The sequence below is a fragment of the Bactrocera oleae genome, chromosome 3 (genome assembly GCF_042242935.1).
Source record: "Bactrocera oleae isolate idBacOlea1 chromosome 3, idBacOlea1, whole genome shotgun sequence".
NCBI classification, from domain to species: Eukaryota; Metazoa; Arthropoda; class Insecta; order Diptera; family Tephritidae; genus Bactrocera; species Bactrocera oleae.
Genome location: NC_091537.1, coordinates 38,959,179 through 38,980,108, shown reverse-complemented (window position 1 = coordinate 38,980,108; position 20,930 = coordinate 38,959,179). Strand labels below are relative to the sequence as shown.

The window sequence follows — 20,930 nt, the reverse complement described above, 5'->3', positions numbered from 1 at the left end:
AAATCCGAATTGTGTCGAAAAAACAAACGAACGCTCTAACAGCTTTGCCAATAAACCATCGTAAATATGTATGTTTATGTATGAGCATAATCTATAAGTCGTTTACGTAGTAACTCTCTTTAAAATTCGATAATTAGATGGTTAAATAGAAGTCCCAATTTAAAGGCTATAGCTATCTTAATTTCTAATTCAAACGGCTTAAGGCTTATTACTCGTTATTCGTTATTATATAATAGTTTATTGCTAAAACATCGCCACTCAAACATTCGCTCTCTGGTTGATTCTGGCAATGTATTGTCGATTCTATTTCGTTTTGGCACAGTGTTCGTCACAATATTTACGAATTGGCAAATATCTTAATCGAAAAAGCTATATTGTCCCTTTTTTCTGTTTGATTTTGTGGGTATGTCACTTTTCCCTTCTAGAAGGAACATCAGAAAGTTGTTCAATTTATGACTTTTAGCTTTTACATTCGTCGCGAAAAGCCGCTTGTATGAGTGCAGTGAGTTTGCCCGTTGAATATTCTTAGAACACTTATCGATCAAATGTTTTTTGTTAAAATGACAGAAAATTATTAAAAGTTTTTCTGTTTGCGGTTTTGCGGGGTTGGCACATTTTCCTTCCTGAAGGAACATCAGAAAGTTGTCCTATTTATGATTTTTAGCTTTTGTATTTTGTGGAATCGGCATCGAATATTCCCTAAGACAACTGGGATCCAAACTGGTAAATATATGAACCGCGGCATTACCAGAAAAGTCGTTACTTTTGTGGGAGCAATCGCTCTCATCTCGAGAAAAATTACCAACGTGGCAACAAATGAAAGCTTTTCTCACTACCCAGTACGAAATCGTAGAAAGGGTAGATAAAAAAATGACTAAATCATAAATACCTTTTGACAGAAATGACAATTTAAATAGATTTTTTGCACCTAGATCACCAGGATTGTCAGCACTGGCTACATGTCAAGAGGGTTCTTGGCTTGGTTGCATAGAGAAGCTGCATTATGGTTCCGAAGGTCATATACCAGACCGCTCGTTAAACTATGCTTCCTACCAAACTCAGATAATCGGCAAAATGTAAGTTATAAATAATCCGTACAATAATACCGCACGAATGGAAGCATTGGAAACATTCGTCTAATAACCGAAAACCGAAATACACTGCAAATATGATAAATCACAAACATAGGTACTAATAAAATGTTGGGTAGACTAACCACAAACCTAATAAAGTTGGTTAAATATAGAAAAATGTCCATAATACATAGCATTGAGTCACAACTAACCTCGCCCTTTTCTCCATACAGGTAGATATGGATACAGAAATTAATCCAACCTCAACGTCGACTATGCGATAGGCCATCAGTGTTCTCGTCCTGGCATTATTCCAACAACGGCGGCTCAAATAATTGCCGCAACCGCACTGTCAACCACCGCTCGTGGTATACGAGCATTCGCATCCACTCCGCCACCACCAGAGGAGCCCCATAGCCTCCGATGCCCCCTTTGCCGCCGTCTACACCGCTTGCAGCTCTGTGCAGCGAAACGCAGCACTGACAAGGCATTGTAGTTAAAGGCCACACTTCTGGACTTAACAACGTTGTAGCAATGTTGTAACAGCTCCAGCGATTGCTAGGATGAACATTCGCCTAGGGGCCGGGATGGCTATATGAGTTAAGCTTCCCGCCCTGACGCACTCAACTTCACCGCTCAACACACCACTCACAAGACGCACACCTCACCTGGAAACAGCAGTATACACCGCACCCGAATGCAACACTACTGGAAGCAGCAGTATGCACACACAGATAGCAATACACGCAGGATGGGTTGGGTCAATTGTAGGATCCGAGAAGTCGCAAGACCAGTGCGCTGCTTCAATGCCTTGAGTTTTGACATACACTACGCAACTGTAATAACACTACAGATCTTACTGGTTCTTGTTTCAGATGCGGAGAGAAAGTAGTACGATGCTCAAAAATATGGGGGCAAATCAATGAAGACACACAAGGTGATGCCCAGAGCCAAACGAAGAACGTAACGAAATCACTTACAATGGTCTGTAATGCCGCAATGCCAAAAAGGAAGAACAGGGTAAACAAAGCACCCTCGTAGAGCAATAGCGAAGAGTAAGAAAAACGCTTTCAACCTGCTCATCAGATAGTGGTGATTAAACTGGGAAGATCAAGAAGACCACCTATATATCCCATCATCTTGCGCGAGATAGTTCGTGCCCTGTTTTCAAGATGTGAACCCATGCGAGTGCCAGTTTTTCGAATAAACATGGATGAAATCCCGGAAGTGTCCCATGAGGAACTGAAATATGCTGTGACAAGAATAAAGATCGGGAAAGCACCTAGCCTGGACGGAATTCTTAATTTCGTTATCAAGCACGTCACAAAAAGAAAACCCGAACTGTTTCGTCAAGCGTATACAAGTTGTTTGAGGGAAGGGATCTTTTTCCAAGACTGAAAGCGGTGACAAACCTCCGGAAGAACCCTCATGATATCGCCCACTCTGCATGCTCAATACGGTTGGAAAGGTCCTGGAAACCATAATATGTAAACAGCTTGAGAAATTCACTGAAGGAAACTGTGGATTGGACCCAATAGAGTATGGTTTCCAGAAAGTACGAAGCACCGTGGATGTCATACACACCGTCACAAAACTAGCAAAAAAAAGCATTGGAAGGGAGCAGATGGCAATGGGGTGATAAGCAATACTGCGTTGTCATTACCCTCGATATAAAGAACGCCTTCAACTCGGCCAAATGGACGCTAATAGTAAGGGCCCTGAAAGAGCTAAAAGATTACCTTTGTCAAATTGTTACGAGCTATTTCGAAGACAGAGTTCGGGCTAACGATACCGAACATGGTCTCGAAACATAAAAACTTACTGGCGGGGTTTCACGGGGGTCAGTTCTTGGTCCTGTCTTGTGGAACATAATGTATGACGAAGTTCTAAGAGTATCGGTACCGAACAAAGTAAAAATAGTAGGACACGCTGACGATATCGCGGTCATTGTCATAGCGAAAACACTTAATTAAGCAAAGAACAATTGCAGGGAAGCCATAAGCCACGTTTAATACTGGCTAGAGAAAGCCGGATAAGAACTAGCAGCACACAAAACTGAGAAAGTTGAAACCATTAAAATCAGCATTGATGGGCACACCATAAAATCGAGTCCTCACCTCAAGTACTTGGGAGCCATCCTGGACCACAGACTGTCCTTCAAACTGCACCTAATCGCCACCCATAACAAAGCGGCGCGGTCTGTGTCGGCAATCGCTAGGATAATGCCCAATACGCGGGGCACTAGACAGCAGGTGAGGAAGCTACTGACATGTGTCAGTAACTTTATAATTTTGTATGCGGCACCAATTTAGCTACCAGCAATCAAACATAGTTCTTATATGAGGGGATTGGTTTCAACACACAGACTAGCATCACTAAGAACTTACTGCGCATTAAGAACAGGTAGACTACCCAGAGACCCTACGTTGTTCATTAGTGCGTGACATTCGACACGTCAAAACATCCAACCAGTATGCTCAAGAACTTGGAAAAATCGACAAGAAAAGCCGCGCTCAATTGCAGAAAAGGTGAAATCCGTCAAGTAAGTGAAGGCGGACCCACTCCTTGATTTCCAATATACAAGAGTGGATTATGCGCGAGCACGGCACAGTTTTTATCTGATCACGGCTGCTTCAGAGCATATCTTATAAATACAAGCACGTTGAAACACCTTACTGCATGTACTGTGGAAATTACATTAAAACCCTAGTGGTAAAATTTGTCCGTTTCCGAAATACGAATACTATCTATGTAACTAGGGAAAGAAACCTCTACCAATACGTTTTATTGATGTGGTGAGTCATATGCTATTCTCCCAAATTGGCTGCGATACAGTATGCTGCATAATATCGTATATTATGCAAAACGTCTACCAAGATGAAGTAGCTGAAAGACCGAGAGCGCAGTCCCGAGATACTGCAATACAAAACTAAGGGAATACAAATAAAGGAGCTTTATTGTATATAATACCTGCCCTGCAAAAGAAAGCCTATCGGTAGTTCCGCAGGAAAACACAGGTCTGAGAGCAAGCACGTATGCGCTGTACACTTTATATTGTACAGTGAATCGGGCATAATTGATGGTACGGGCCATCAATATCTTTGGGAGATTCACACCCACCTTTGGCGTATACATAAAAAAAAACACCATAACTCTACACAGTTCAACGAAAAACCCGTCTGTCCTAGAAGCGGACAGACCCCTTTTTACTTCGAGTTGCGATCATCCCACAACGGCGGACGTTTTCTTGGCCTGCAACTTATCTCGTCATTTCCTTTCTTTATGTACTAGTAATACATACATATTGTAACGGATTTCTCGATAAATCGTCTTACTATTACTCACTCTTGAGCTCGATCACTGGATTGTTAAATTAAAGTCCCAATTTAATGCTATACACTTATTTTTATTTCCAGTTCCAACAACTTAACACTTATTGCTCGCTAATCGAACTTACAACTTATTGCTTATAGCTTAATTGCTCTTTACACGGCAACACTCTAATTCGAATTGTCCTCGCTGCACAATCCGGCAACCCTTATATAGAAATTTTTAACAAAAGTTCGCTACTAGAACATTCTGGCGACTACGAATTCGCTGTCTAGTTGCTTCTGGCAGTTTATCGCTAATTCTGATTTGTTCTGGTACTCGTGTTCGCCACACTGCCCTCTACCTAAGTCTGATCGTCCCGATTAGACATATTTGCGGTACCACACGCTGCAAGCCGTTCCAGATGAACAACCTTAATTTTATTCCTTGGTCTTCCAATTGTCTGTATGCGATACACTACATCATTGAGTCGTTTAATAACCTGGTATGGTCCTTCCCAATTACACTGTAATTTGGGAGACAGCCCTTTCTTTCGCTGTGGGTTATATAACAATACCCAATCGCCTTCAATAAAACCCTCAGAGTTTATTGCCTTTTCGTATTTTGCTTTCATCTTATCGCTCATAATTTTGGTGCGCTGTCTCACCATAGCATGTATATCTCTCATCTCGTCTTTTAGGATGCTATTGAATTCCTTAGTATTCTTTCCTCCGTTGGCGTTAATTCCAAATTTTAAATCAATCGGTAGTTGAAGATCATTACCAAAAATTACCCTTGCTTTAGTCTGCCCCGTTGTTTCATGTACAGCAGACCGATAAGCCATCAGGAACAAGGACAAATGGCTATCCCAATCTTTTTGATACTTGTCAACAACTTTCCTCCAATGTTCTACCAAAGTTCGATTGAATCGTTCTACCATCCATCGGACTGCGGATGTAGTGCAGTTGTACGGGTTTTCCGTATACCCAGCTTCTGGCATATCTCCTGTATTAGAGCTGATTCAAAATTTCTCCCTTGGTCAGAATGTAATTCTATTGGAACACCATATCTCGATACCCAATTGTTGATGAATACATCCGCTACTGTTTCTGCCTCTTGGTTAGGAATTGCGTATACCTCTGGCCATTTGCTGAAATAGTCCTTGACTACCAAAACATATCTGTTCCCTAATTTACTGATGGGAAATGGACCAGCTACATCCATGGCTACTCGCTCAAACGGAGCACCTGAATTGTACTTAATCTGACCATGACTCCTGGACCGCGGCCCTTTAGCAGCAATGCACTCGACACAATTGGCGATCCACTCTGTAACTGATTGACGACAACCAACCCAATAAAATTTTTTTTAAATTTTTCCAAGGTTTTAGTGATACCCATGTGTCCTCCACTTGGACCGTTGTGGAGCTCGATGAGAACTTGGGGAATTCTTACTTTTGGAACAATCATCAGAGCTCGTGAACTTTGCCCATCTTCGCTTTCCCATACGCGATGCAATCAGCAAGACACTAACTTCAAACTATTCCATGTGCCCAATAAGCCTTTGCGACTGGGCTTTCTGCAGCTATTTCTTCTCTCGTTGGACGTTTATTCATCTCCAATCCATGTATTACACGTTTCAAATCTGGATCCTCTTGCTGACAATTTTGTAGCGAGTCCAGTCTGATATTATAGTCACTAAGCGGACATCTATAATGTCTTCTTTGACCTCAGCTTTTGAGCAATGTCTGCACTCCAGATTACAGGGACGGCGGGACATGGCATCAGCATTGCCATGACTACTACCTTTGCGATGTTCTATAGAGAGTCGTAACTTTGGAGTCTTTCAATCCACCGTGCCAACTGTCCTTCTGGGTTCCTGAATTGTAGAATCCATTTTAATGCTGCATGATCTGTCCTTACCCGAAATCGCTGGCCATAAAGGTACTTATGAAAATGTTTGATGCACTTCACCAACGCCAGTAATTCCCTCCGAGTAACACAATAATTTCTCTCTGGCTTGCTTATGGTCTGGCTGTAATACGCAACCACTTTCTCATGCCCATCAATGACTTGTGATAGAACGCCTCCTATTGCAAATCCACTAGCATCCGTATCCAAATAAACGTTGATCCTGGGACCGGGTATGCCAACATTAACTCTGTTCTTTTTCGTGAGTTCATGGAGGCTACTAGCTACGCTGGCAAAATTTGGAACGAATCGTCTATAATAAGGACACAGTCCAAGGAAACTCCGAAATTCATTTAAATTTTTAGGAACGGGCCAATCTCTTACTGCCTCCATCTTTTTATTAGCTGTACAAATGCCCTCCGTTGTGTCCTAAGTAGCTTACTTCCTTTTTGAAAGGGGAACACTTCTTTGGACTCAGCTTCAGACCAGCGCTAGCTTATCGTTGGAAAACCTCTTCCAAGTTCTTAAGGTGTTCATCGAAGCTTTTACCCAACACGATGATATCGTCGAGGTATACCAAACAGGCCTTCCAGTGTAATCCTTTTAGTACCTGGTCCATAAGTCTCTCACTAGTAGCGGGTGCGTTACATAATCCAAAGGGCATTACGGTAAATTGCCATAGACCATCTCCAACGCTGAAAGCCGTCTTTTCTTTGTCATCTTCGTTTACCTCCACTTGCCAATAACCACTTTTCAAATCAAGTGTTGAAAACCATTTTGTGCCTGATAACGAGTCCAGTGTATCATCGATTCTAGGTAGTGCATAACTGTCTTTCTTCGTTACATCATTCAACCTTCTATAGTCCACACAAAATCTCATGTTGCCATCTTTCTTCTTCACAAGTACTACAAGTGAGCTCCACGGACTCTCTGATGGTTCGATTACACCGCTTTTGCTCATTTCACGTATGGTCTGGCTTACAACTTCACGTTTTGCTAAAGGAACGCTTCGAGAAGCCTGGCGGATTGGTCTTGCATCACCTGTGTTAATAAAATGTTTCACAACTTTGGTTCTTCCTGGTTTGGCATAGTCTTTATCAAATATGGATGAAGAGAAGAAGTTGTTTAGCCATAGTTTGATTGTTTGCCTCTAGTTCCTCAGTCCATACGTTAATTTCACTCGATATATCGTTTTCGTCCATGGAATCTTCCTCAAGACGTATTTCGCAATATATCACGGCCTCAATCTCTTGACACTGCCCTAATACAGTTCCTTTGGAGAATTTGATCGGTAACTTGCACTCATTAAGTACTCTTACTGGAACACGTTTATCTTGTCTTGTCGTAGCCAGGGGTTTGCCTATGAGTAAGTTTGGTGTAGATTCTTTTGCGGGCTCAACAATCCACCACTTGTTTGATCCATAGTCTCCATCTATTTTTGCCCAAATAACTGCTTCTGATGTTGGTGGAATCTGCTGGCGCTCTCTTGTGGCACCGAACATAAGTGGCACTTCCATATTTATATAGGACATAATCCTGTTTTTCATGTCAATTTTGATTCCTTGATTCGCTAGAAAGTCTACTCCAAGTATGACATCGTCAACGATATCTGCCATTATAAAATTGTGTAACACGGCTGCCTTTCCAATTCCGATCTCGCACGTTACCTTTCCGAGAACTAGGGTATCTTCTCCAGTTGCAGCACGCAACTTTGCCCCAGCTTCTTTCTCAACCAGATCAGATCGAATTATAGAATGTGATGCGTCCGTATACACACATGCGCTTTTTACCGTCTACACATCCACTAACGGTACCGTTACTCGTATTCCTGCTTATTTGTGAAATGGAGATTACAGGGAATTTGCTTGCGGGAGCCAGCCCGTTCCCTTTTCGGCTGGCTCGCTTTAGTTTAACGATTGATTTGATTTGACATTTGCTTCATCTTCCTCAGCTTTGCATTTACGTCCAACTGAATTATTGGGCTGCTTACAGTTGCCTGCAATATGGCCACACTTTCCACAGTTGAAGCATTTAAGCACATCATCATTTTTCTTATGCGCTTCCGTAGATTTCTCCAGTGCTTTCTGCATGTTGTCCATTTTTTCAAGTAATTGGTTCACCCAGGTGTGTTCCTCTATTTCTACTTTGTGAGCTTTAAATGTTTGATTGCAAAGCAGAGATGCAGTTTCCTGTGTCAAAGCATACGAAACGGTTTCTTTTGGACATGCTAATGCAGCGAATCGTGTTGTGTTATCTCGTATTCCATTCACGAAAGTCTGAATTTTCGTGTCCTCGATGTATTCCATGGATTTATGTGCGTAAGCTAAGTGAGCTAACCTCTCAATCTCTGTAGAAAACTCCTGCAGAGACTCATTGGCTTTCTGGCGGCGATTTCGCAACTTGATTTGAAAGATCTGCTTCCTGTGCACACTACCATACCGTCTTTCTAATGCACCCATCAACGTTTCATAACTACTCGCCTCGCAGTTTGGAATGGTCTGTAATATCTCCGCTGCAGATCCTTTTAATGCAACGAACAATGCAGCCACTTTATCTTCAGCGTTCCAATTATTTGATGATGCCGTCTTTTCGAATTGAAGCTTAAAAACGTGGAACGGAACAGTGCCATCAAAGGATGGAGGTTTTACTTTGGCAGAAGCTGTTGACACAATTGGTCGATTTAATTCTAGCTCGCGGAGACGATCTTTTAATTTAGCCATTTCAGTTTTAATTTTATCCCGTTCTTCAGAAATATGTGAGGACGCTTCTGCTATTTGTGAGGTCACCTGTGCTGATATACGTGCATCTTGCGCTGCGAACTGCTCTTCCAACCGCGTTTCTAACGAGGACAATTGGGATTGTTGTGTCAACATTTGTGATCACACCTCTGCTATTTGTTGGGTTATACGTGCATCCTGCTCTTTAAATTGTGTTGACATTTGCGTTGACATTTGCGATATTGCAGCAAAAATCATGTTTATGTCCACAATCTTTGACGAGCATTGAGCCTCTTCCTTTTCTTCTATCTTTGTTGTCTCTTCTTCTTATTCCATGTGAAAGACATATTCCTCAACATTAATGTTTTCCGCCTCCATGGCCTCTCTCAACCGTGATTATAATTCAGTTTTTAATCCATTTGTCGCCAAACCACGTTGCTCCAGCTCCTTTTTCAGTTGTGGAATCTTCAGATCGTTAAACTTTGACACAAATTGTAACGGATTTCTCGATAAATCGTCTGACTATAACTCACTCTTGAGCTCGATCACTGGATTGTTAAATTAAAGTCCCAATTTAATGCTATACACTTATCTTTATTTCCAATTCCAACAACTTAACACTTATTGCTCGCTATTCGAACTTACAATTTATTGCTTATAGCTTGATTGCTCTTTACACGACAACACTCTAATTAGAATTGTCCCTGCTGCACAATCCAACAACTCTTATATAGTAAATTTTTAACAAAAGTTCGCTACTAGAACATTCTGGCAACTACGAATTCGCTGTCTAGTTGCTTCTGGCAGTTTATCGCTGATTTGTTCTGCTACTCGTGCTCGCCACAATATAAATAATACTTACCACGACTTCACTGGTATACAACCAAATTTCTTTAAACGTTCGCGTAGTATTGCGACAAGTAAGTAGAGGTGTTAACAAATATATTGATCGATATCTGCGGTACAAAGTCAACCAGAAGTTTGAACATATTTCTATTAGATATATGGGATTTAAGGATTTGTTGATCCGATTCAACCCATTTGTAGCAAACGGGCATATTAATACCAAAAAAAGATTCTCTCTGAGTTTCTATAATATATCTCTCTAAAGCCCTCTTGTACCATCGTGGATGTAAAATTTTAAGTCTCTGGCGTATTTTTTTTTTGATTTATCGCGCTTTTAGTAGTTTTTAACAGTACCGTTATATGAAGAGTGGGCGGGATTATCTTCCGAGTTCATCCATTTTTATAGTGTCGGTATTGGTGCTTAAGCTTATTCTGAGCAAATTTTGTTATTAGAACTGTAGTGACTTTTTTAAATTTTTAGCTCACAGGTGAACCTTGCTACTGCCGAATTAATTAAGTGCCGAACTTAATTAAGTGTACAGTTACGGCAGCACTCATGGTGTGCAACCGACTTGCTGGAAAATCCTGAGGGTGCTCCCCAAGGACAATCAGGTGGATGTACACCATGATCCTGAGACCGATTATCACGTATGGAGCGGGATCGTGGGTTTCTAAAGCATCGCAGACTTCGGTAGGACTCAAACTGTCGAACCTGCAAAGACTTGCCTGCATCTGTGCGTCGGGAGCAATGCGAACGTGTCCGACCGCAGCACTGGAAGTCATGCTAGAACTTTCACCGCTACACCTGGTAATCAAACAGACAGGCAAACGAACTCTGCTCCAAATGACATCAGAGGGAGTTGGCAAAGGGAAGGTAATCTCATCCCAGCAGATGAAGCCGCGAAGTGAGGAAATATCACTAGCCCTTCTCCCAAGGGATAGCATTACCAAAGTAGTAAACTTCAACAGGAAGTTGAAAGTTACCCTTGGCAGCAAGTCTGAATGGAATGATTCATCACCGGACCTGCTGCTAAGAGAAAGCACTATCAAGTGGTACAACGACGGGTCGAAAACGAAGGAGGGGATTGGTGCAGGTGTCGCTGGGCCAAGCACCAAACTTTCCATTCTAATGGGAAGTTTCCCGAGCATTTTCCAAGCCGAGGTCTATGCTATAGTGATAGTGATCTATATATATCGGTGTGTAGGGATAAATCTCGAACGCAACTATCGCAATAAAAGTATTGCTATACTCAGCGATAGTCAGGCGGCACTAAGAGCGATCTCTGCCTATGAGGTCAGATCTCTTCTAGTGCTGGAGTATATAGAACGGCTGAACAGCCTATAAGAGCACAACCGAGTGCAACTTATTTGGGTGCCTGGCCATAGGGGTATAGCCGGGAACGAACTGGCTGACGAGTTGGCCCGCTCTGCAGCTTCTACAAAAATGGTAGGACCGGAACCATTCATAGTGGTTGGTCCACATACCATTAAAGAGCTCCTCCGTAGGGAGGAAAGAGCAGGCAGGGAGACACATTGGTAACAACTTCAGGGCATGCACCATGCCAGACTGCTAATGAGGGGTTACGACCTCAAACGGTTCAAAGCCATAATTAATCTCCCGAGGAACAAATTCCGACTACTTGTCGCGTTCTACACCAGCCACTGCAGGCTCAAGAAGCACCTCTTCAACATGGGTATAGCCTCTTCTGCAAGCTGCCGGTTCTGCGACAAAGAGCCGGAAACCCTTGAACATCTGCTGATGAACTGTACAGCAGTCTGCAGACGCAGAATCAAGGCCCTGGGATCCATGTTTGTTCAGGGATTGTATCGCCTCACTAGCACCCAGCAGAATTTTGGAATTTATCAACATGCTGGGCCTAGATGATACGATAAGACTTAGGGGAGGGCACAATAGACCATAGGTCGCGGTGCATACCACAAAACTAATCTAATCGAATCTAATCTACGGCTGTTTGTAGGTTTGTTTAATGGCGTTTTGTGGGCGTGACAGTGGTTCCTGGTAAAATGTTTCATTTCGATATCTAAATTTTTACTCAAATTACAGCTACACAAACAAACAGACATCCGGATTTCAACTCGTCTCGTCATCCTGATCATTTATGTACGCATGCGCCCTAATAACTGTCGCAATTGTTTGAAACTTCGTTAGTAAGTTTTAATATTTTCCCGTTCACATTTCTATTGTCACATGTATTTGAAGTAAACGCAACATAATTTTAAGTTTCATCAATTCAGTTTTTTTGAGCAATGGAATTAATAAGAGAGATGGTGAAAAAATTACGTTTTTAAGGAAAAACCTCAAGTTAAACTGTCAAGATCTTCCAGAGCTTGATGTTATCCGCAGATTCGTTTAACGTACTGTTTCTCGATTTAAGACAAGTAAAAGTGTTAAAATAAAAAAATAAAAAATTGTGCTATTTTTGGAAGGAAACTGACTAAGGACCTCAGTGTGAGCCGGAAAACCATCAGAAACATTATTAATAACAATTTGAGAAAAAAGGCTTATAAGAACAAGAAAAAACGTTAACTTTGGTTCCGCCGAAGCTATAATACCTTTCACAAATACAAAGGCCCCTTACAAGAACTTGATTCCGAACGTTCAATTTGTATGGCAGCTATATGATATAGTGATCTGATCTGACCAATTTCTGTGGAGAATAATTTGTTGCCTTAAGCAATAACTAGTGCCTAATTTCGTGAATATACCTCGTCAAATAAAAAAAATTTCCAATGCAAGCACTTTACTCCGATCGTTCAGTTAATATGGCAGCTGTATGCTATAGTCATCCGATCTATACAACTTCTTCGGATATTAGATTAATGCTTTAACTAATAATACATGCCAAATTTCGTGAAGATACCTCTTCAAATGAAAGAGTTTTCCATACAAGCACTTGATTCCGATTGTTCAGTTTGTATGGCAGCTATATGCTATAGTCATCCGATCTGAATAATTTCTTCGGAGATTACATTGTTGCCTCAAATAATAATCCGTGCCAAATTTCGGGAACATACAATTTGAGAACAAAGGCTTATAAGAACAAGAAAAAACGTTAACTTTGGTTCCGCCGAAGCTATAATACCCTTCAGAAATACAAAGGCCCCTTACAAGAACTTGATTCCGAACGTTCAATTTGTATGGCAGCTATATGATATAGTGATCTGATCTGGCCAATTTCTGTGGAGAATAATTTGTTGCCTTAAGCAATAACTAGTGCCTAATTTCGTGAAGATACCTCGTCAAATAAAAAAAATTTCCAATGCAAGCACTTTACTCCGATCTTTCAGTTAATATGGCAGCTGTATGCTATAGTCATCCGATCTATACAACTTCTTCGGATATTAGATTAATGCCTTAAATAATAATACATGCCAAATTTCGAGAAGATACCTCGTCAAATGAAAGAGTTTCCCATACAAGCACTTGATTCCGATTGTTCAGTTTGTATGGCAGCTATATGCCATAGTAATCCGATCTGAATAATTTCTTCGGAGATTACATTGTTGCCGCAAATAATAATCCGTGCCAAATTTCGGGAACATACAATTTGAGAACAAAGGCTTATAAGAACAAGAAAACACGTTAACTTCGGTTGCGCCGAAGCTATAATACCCTTCAGAAATACAAAGGCCCCTTACAAGAACTTGATTCCGAACGTACAATTTGTATGGCAGCTATATGATATAGTGATCTGATCTGACCAATTTCTGTGGAGAATAATTTGTTGCCTTAAGCAATAACTAGTGCCTAATTTCGTGAATATACCTCGTGAAATAAAAAAAATTTCCATGCAAGTTCTTTACTCCGATCGTTCAGTTAATATGGCAGCTGTATGCTATAGTCATCTGATCTATACAATTTCTTCGGAGATTAGATTAATGCTTTAAATAATAATACATGTCAAATTTCGAGAAGATACCTCGTCAAATAAAAAAATGTGGAAAACGGTTGGCCTCAAGGGCCATCCCTGCAACTTACCGCTAATTTCATACGCTAACGTTCAAATTTCGCTTTTTTCACTGCTTTTGAGCTCTTCGAAATTTTTCGTTTTCAATATCTCGCAAGTAAACCGTTTTCAACCGATTTTGACCCGGTTTGCGGCAAACGATGTGTTTCTTCAAGCTTTAGGACTGATTAGTTTTTGGTATCGATCGGTCGAGTCGTTTGGAAATAATTTGAAAAAAACGATTTTTCAAAATTTTTATTTTTGAGATTTCTCAAAATCTACTGGTCCGATTGGGTCCAAACTCACACGAAATTCAAGTGCAATGAAACCCTTTGGAATGCCGTTTAGTTTATTCAAATCGGTTGAGCCGTTTAAAAGTTATAAGAGGGTCACATACATCCACACACACACACATACATCCACACATACATACAGACATACGGACATCATCGTAGAAATGTTCGGGGAAGCTTCCTCGACCCTCAAAACGTCGAGATCTGTTGAGAACTCGATTTTTGCAAAATGGGGTGAAACCAATATCTTCCCGATTTTTAGAAAATTTTCAATTTTCTTAGCGGGAAGTTAAAAATTTTCCATGCAAGTACTTTACTTCGATCGTTCAGTTAATATGGCAGCTGTATGCTATAGTCATCTGATCTATACAATTTCTTCGGAGATTAGATTAAGGCTTTAAATAATAATATATGCCAAATTTCGAGAAGATACCTCGTCAAATGAGAGAGTTTTCCATACAAACACTTGATTCCGATTGTTCAGTTTGTATGGCAGCTATATGGTATAGTGGTCCGATATCGTTCCGACAAATGAGCAGCTTCTTTGTTAGAAAAGGGCAGGTGAAAAATTTCAGATCGATAGCTTAAAAACTGAGGGTATATATACAGACAGACGGACATGGCTAAATCAACTCAGCTCATAATGCTGATCATTTATGTATAACACAAATTTGAGAGACTGTGTTTTTGATGAGAACCAGTATGTCTGAGATTTCAGCTGATAAAAGCTATTGAAAGGTATCAAAACACAACCCCTGTTATGGTTTGAGGAGCCATATCTGCAAAAGGAAAACTCCCTCTACTTTTCATTGATAAAGAAGCAAAACTTAGCGCATAATATTATTTGGAGGAAGTGCTTATTGGACACTTCTCTGCTCATGTATCCAGTATGTTTCACAATGATCCAAACTGCTTTTAACAAGATTCTGCCCCGGCTCATAAAGTAAGACTTGTTCAACAGTGGTGCAGAGACAATATGCCCTGTCTCATTTCAGCGGATGAATGGCCCCCTTCTTCTCCTGATTTGAATGCTTTGGATTTTTGTATATGGGGATATATGATGGGAAAATGAAGAAATGTAAAAAACTTAAAACTAGACCAGTTTAGCGTCGTTAGCACAAAATTTGCGACGAAGTTCGAGAAAAAGTTGTACTAGTAACCGTGTGAAGTTTTTATAAGCAATGTAAGGCGAACGATTTGAATTAAAACGCACATAATGCAAGTCTATAGTTTAACTAATAAATAAACCAAGTCTTCATCGTAACTTTAATATACATTTGTTATATTTTGCGAAAAATTAGGTGCATTAGATTTTAGAGCACACGCTGTATATATACCGTATATGTATATATCTACCTCGATTTTACGTGAAATAAACAACCTTTAGGTGAACTAAATTATTATACTCTGTTGCAAGAGTATAACAATGTGTCACAGAAATTTGGCGCAAAAAAAAATTAGCCGTAAAAAATGTGACAATATTAATTAAACATCAGCGATGTAAAATCACTCCATACAAAATGTATGGGAATATTAATACTCTAACTTTTTTTCTCGTCAATTTTTTGGGAATTTTTTTGGTATTCCTTTTGGTTGACCGAAGACCAGTCCCAATGGATACGTATAATCGAAGTCCGTGCATTCGTTCTTGAGTTATAAGCGTAGTAACTAACGTACCTGTTTTTTATATATTTAGATTATGTAGGTATGTATCTCACTTTTGAAACTCACCTTTCGTAGGAACATGAAATCCGGCTGGTACTTTGCAGGCATAAATATTATCAGTAAACGTTTAAAAAATTGTAAACCTGACAATGATGCTATACCCATGTAAAGAAACACGCCGAAAAGTACTGGCATGGGAATATGACAAAGCAGAGGTGTTAATACAACAGAGAACCCGATTGTTAAAAATATTAATACGTGTGTGACACGTTGTTCTCGTACACCTAAAAATTGTGGTTTCTCTCCTGGTGCAGAGCATTCAGATTCCAATTTTAGTGAATTGACGTGATTTATACTAAGAACAGTTGCTGCAACAAACCTGGAAAGGCAAATAATTCAGATTCGTTGATATTAAATAATAAACATTACATGCCATGGTAAACCCATTGTACTGCATATTTGTATAAGAATTGATAATATGAATAGATCCAAATGGTAACCACACCCCTTTTTGAGTTTGTTTTCTTTGCGATTTATTATTACCGACGTAATTTGCTGATCCATAAAAATTAAAATAGTTCCTAGCATCGCTGGGAATATAGCTATAAGTGGTGTCCACCAAGGGTTATTTGTTGAAAACGGTGGAACTAACCAACCACGCGAGCTCAAGGTTGGCTTAAATTCGTGAGGTACATCAAGTTTTGGTGTTGGAATGTTCATTATAAAATCCAGAATTGACATTGATAATATGGCAATAATAACAGCGAAGTCACTGATATACTGCCTTACGATTGATGGAAAATAAGGTGCATTCTTTAGATCTTTTAGTAGCCCTGATATTATAAAGGTACCAAAAAACAGTATAAGTGACATCAGGAAAATATTTTCAGTACTTTCTCGTATACAGTCTGCACCAACCAGAGTTCCATTGTTAGCCTGTTAAAGTTATGTATGAATAAACTTTTATATTTAAAATTAAATGTGTAATTAAAACTTACTATGCAAAAAGATTTGTCATATTTTGCATAATCCAAAACGGTTAAATTACTATCTGCTGGTGGTGTGCATGTACAATCATAAACAAGATTTATTATTGGAAAGTTAATTTTTATCATCCAGACATTTTCAACAGCCTAAAAGAAAAAATATGCTGATTCATTGATTTGAATGATATATGTATAAAGGTTTAAGATTAAATGAATGCAACTTTTACCTTATATATAAAAATTAAAGCAATTAGTGTGGCAAAGTTTTCCTCAGTAAAACGAGTAATGTAGCAAACTAAAGCACTTGCATCGATTGCTGTTAAAAATAATAGTATGACAGCAATCCAAGTGCCAATCCAGAAACGAAGCGTTAAATAGTCCCAACCTTGATTTTGGCAAAAGTCATAAACAATGGTCTCAAATACTAAGACTGGCCCAGTTGATCCCAAAATTGTGAGTGGCTGTCCTGAAAAAAGACCATATCCGATTCCACAAACGAAACCAGAAACTAGAGACTCCATTGCTGCTATATTTTTGCCAGTTGCTTGGGATAGCAGTCCACCAAACGTTATAATTGGTGAAAGACAAGCAAAATACAAAAATATCCAAGATGCAACACACTGCATTGAAAATCCATCCTTAAAATCAGTATAATACCATGTTGCCTTTCTTTTAAGGTCATTACTTAATCCTCCGAAAAGCCGTCCAGTGCGTATTAATCCAGACTCTTGCCGTAATCGTCGCTCTTCTTCCTCCTCATTTGTTTCTTTACTTGTTTCCGGAGGACGTTTGCGAACCTGCTGTGAAGGTATTACAGCTGGAGGTTCTATTCGTATAGCTGGATCCCATTCACCTGGCGGCAACACAGAAACCGCATTTAAGAATTCCTCAATGCCTGCAATTAGGTGGTCGCTGTGTTTTGCGCGATAAGCAACTTCATGGAATATTTCATCAGACATGAGTGAACCCATAGCTCGGCCTATTTCTTGCATAATAGTTTGACTTCCAGGTCCACCCAACGCTATAAAAATAAAGCTAAAATAAGGTTCTCATTAGAAACATTATTTAGTTAAATTTTCGCATTTCATAACAAACCGAGTTGGGATTGGAACTTCTGTTAAATCTCCTAAAAACGATCCTTTTTTCAGACGAATGAATCCAACCAAAGGTTTTTCCAAGAAATCAACTTCTCCGACAAGAATGTTATTTGCTTCGGCACCTGACGGAATTTTTCGCATGAAGTTAGTGTTACTTCTGTGCTCGCGGAGTTTGCTGGAGCTATTGTGGTGCTGTATACACACGATACTTGGGCTTCCCACCATATCTTTTCCTAAATTGTTTGATGACATTGAAACATAAATAGGTTAAAGTGGATACTAATTTAGTAAAAAATTACTATTCCTATATATGCTTTGTTTTTCATCCACATGTTTAGCCATCAGTTAACAAAACAATTTTATAGATTATATCCAGTATTGCTTTTTATTGATATTATAATACTTAAGTTAGTCTCACATTGTAATTTAATGATGGATTATAATATAATAACTTTAGGAATGCATTTATATTTCTAATCTTCATATAAGAATGTTGAAAAGATATGCTCATATTTCATATACTGAAAGGCATATAAGTGTGGTATTACAAGTACCACATCGGTACGCTAGTAGTTTCTCTGTTACGCTAGTTGGCACAATTCGAAATATTAAAGTAAAGGCTTCTAGAATTCTGGACAAACAATTTTATTTCTCCAAAATTAAATGATAAAGTCCTGAACACTCGGTAGCCCTTTGCCATACTTATTAACTTTTCAAATCTATATATTATATTTGTGAAAACTAAAATATGTTATTTTCTCAATTAGTTTCTTAGAACAATAAAATATAAGTCTAAAACTTTTGCCTTCGGTACCATTTACAGTACATTTGCATATTTCGTAATATTCCGTAGTAAAAGCTTTAGGGATAAGCGCTGATCAATTTTAGTTACCGCAGAGTAGGCGCTGATTTCCGCGCGTATTGTGCTATTATACCCGTACAAGTGTACTTTTATTTTTAAATGTTTTAGTTTTATTTGGAATTAGGCAAGTGGAAAGTCATGGACTCCTCAGATAAGGAAAGGAAGGGCCAAGTTCGCGTGTAACCGAACATTTTATACTCTTGCAACTTGCAAGGAACAAAGCCAGCTAAATACCCTCAGGTGTTGGCTTCACTTTATGTATTGAAAGGATTTAGAATTTGTTATTTTATTAAGTTATATTATATGTAGGTCGTAGACTCACTGTTATATTTTACAATACTTCGCGTCAGCTAAATTTATATTAAAAACAATTTTAAATGTGATATAAACTTAACTGGAGAAGCGAAATTTAATAATTTGAGAGGATGTGGAAAATGTCAACCAGAAGATGGGAATTCATTTTATTAGGGATATTAGGTTTATACCAATGTTTAAATCAAATCCTTAAGTATCCTAAGTAAATAACTCACACACTGACCGATATATTCTGCATAAGGTTTGTAAAAGAAACAAAAATCAATTTATGTACATATGAAGATGGGTAGTTATTTATTTTTGCCATTACCACATATTGCTATCGGAAAAAATACTCTTTGAGTTTCCTTTAAATACCTCACATACCATCGCCAATATAAAAGGTGTAAAGTCAACCGTGTTTGAAAATCCTTATATTACTTATATGGTGGCTAAACCCAGTTTTCACCCGGTTTAATCCATTTTAGGTACACAGATGCCCGTTATTAAAAAAACAAGATAATAAGATAACTCACATATTGGCCGATATATGCAGTGTTAAGTCGGCCGGACGTTCGAAAATATTTCTATTAGGTATATGGGGGCTAAGAGAAGTATTGTCCTAATTCAACACAGTTTGCACTTACTGACATAATATTAATTTCAATTATACAAGTATATCTCAATCATTGAACGATAATTTCGATAAAAAGTCAAACATGGACACTGGGATTCAAATCTTCGGCATATGGCGGCTTGAACAGTTATGGCCCGATTTTTACATATTGTAGACTTGAGATGGCATATCATGGAGACACTCTTTTTGCAAAGTTTTATTTTAATATATTCGATAGTACTTGATTTGTATACTGAAAAATATATGGGATTTAAATTGGTTTTATACGGGAAATAGGCGTGGTTGCAATCCATTTTTGCACTGTGATATAGGAATGTCAGGATAACTTCACTTACCAAGTTTGGAAAATTGAAGTCGGCCAAATAAATTCCGAAATATGGGTTTTCACCTAAAGGTGGGCGTTGCCACTCACATTGTCCACTTTTTGCATTGGCTCCTATAAAGTTTAATTCTACCATCCTACACGTATATGTAAAATTCAAAGTTTTTGACTTGTTTATTTTATAAGCTTTCGCACTATCTTTTTAGGGAAAACCTTTTATTAAATTTGGTTATTATAGCTTTAGCGGTTTAGCTATGCTCATTAAACCCGCCCAATTTTTTTATTTTAAACTGCAGATGCCTCTCTCTTATGTATCTTGTATCTTATTGTGGCAGTAGTCAGATTACGCCCATCCACAACACCAACCTTTTTATTGCGCCAAGATGAATGTGTACCAAGTCTCATCAAGATATCTCAATTTTTACTCAAGTTACAGCTGGCATAGACGGCTTGGACAGACGGACAAATATTCACCTGGATTTCAACTCGCCTTTTTAGCCTGATCAGTTATATATAAATAGCCCTATATCTAAATCAATTAATTTGAGGTGATACAAACAACGTTATAGGTGTCGTTACGAAAAGGATCAAGGTGTTATGCGACCCGTACCGAGGACAGCCTAGTCTCGAACGGAGCTTACGGATACCTGGCACCCTCCGTAATAAAACAGCTTTACTTGCGTCGCGAGGGCAAGCGGACATTCTTTTCCCTACACTCGTGGGTCCACAACATGAACCAGAACAATAAAATCCAATAAAACTAAAGAAGTCCGAACCTCCCATAAAAAAGCCGAAAGGAACTAGTTCCGAAAAGAGGGCAGCGTTTGCCACGAGTTCGAAAGCAGCCAGCAGAAACACAGAAGCGAAGTTTGGTCTAGGTGCAAGAGTCAGCACTAGCAAGGGAGTTGAAGCTAAGGCTAGCTCCCGGAGGGTAACAACACCAACGTCAGC

At 39.2% G+C, this 20,930-nt stretch overlaps 1 protein-coding gene across 13 annotated transcripts in view; it reads right to left on the bottom strand.

Moving 5' to 3' along the window:
• Positions 1-20,930, bottom strand: part of Ndae1 (Na[+]-driven anion exchanger 1) — a 710,325-nt gene that overhangs the window by 387,813 nt on the left and 301,582 nt on the right. For 12 of the 13 annotated variants that reach the window (XM_070106543.1, XM_070106544.1, XM_070106542.1 and 9 more), the window contains 5 exons: positions 17,863-18,097; positions 16,995-17,802; positions 16,780-16,914; positions 16,215-16,717; positions 15,848-16,160 (listed from right to left, as the gene is read on the bottom strand). In XM_070106543.1, coding sequence (XP_069962644.1) covers positions 15,848-16,160; positions 16,215-16,717; positions 16,780-16,914; positions 16,995-17,802; positions 17,863-18,097 — 1,994 coding nt within the window. Of the gene's footprint in view, positions 1-15,456; positions 15,794-15,847; positions 16,161-16,214; positions 16,718-16,779; positions 16,915-16,994; positions 17,803-17,862; positions 18,098-20,930 lie in introns of those variants that run through there. The other variant, XM_070106551.1, reaches the window with a different exon arrangement.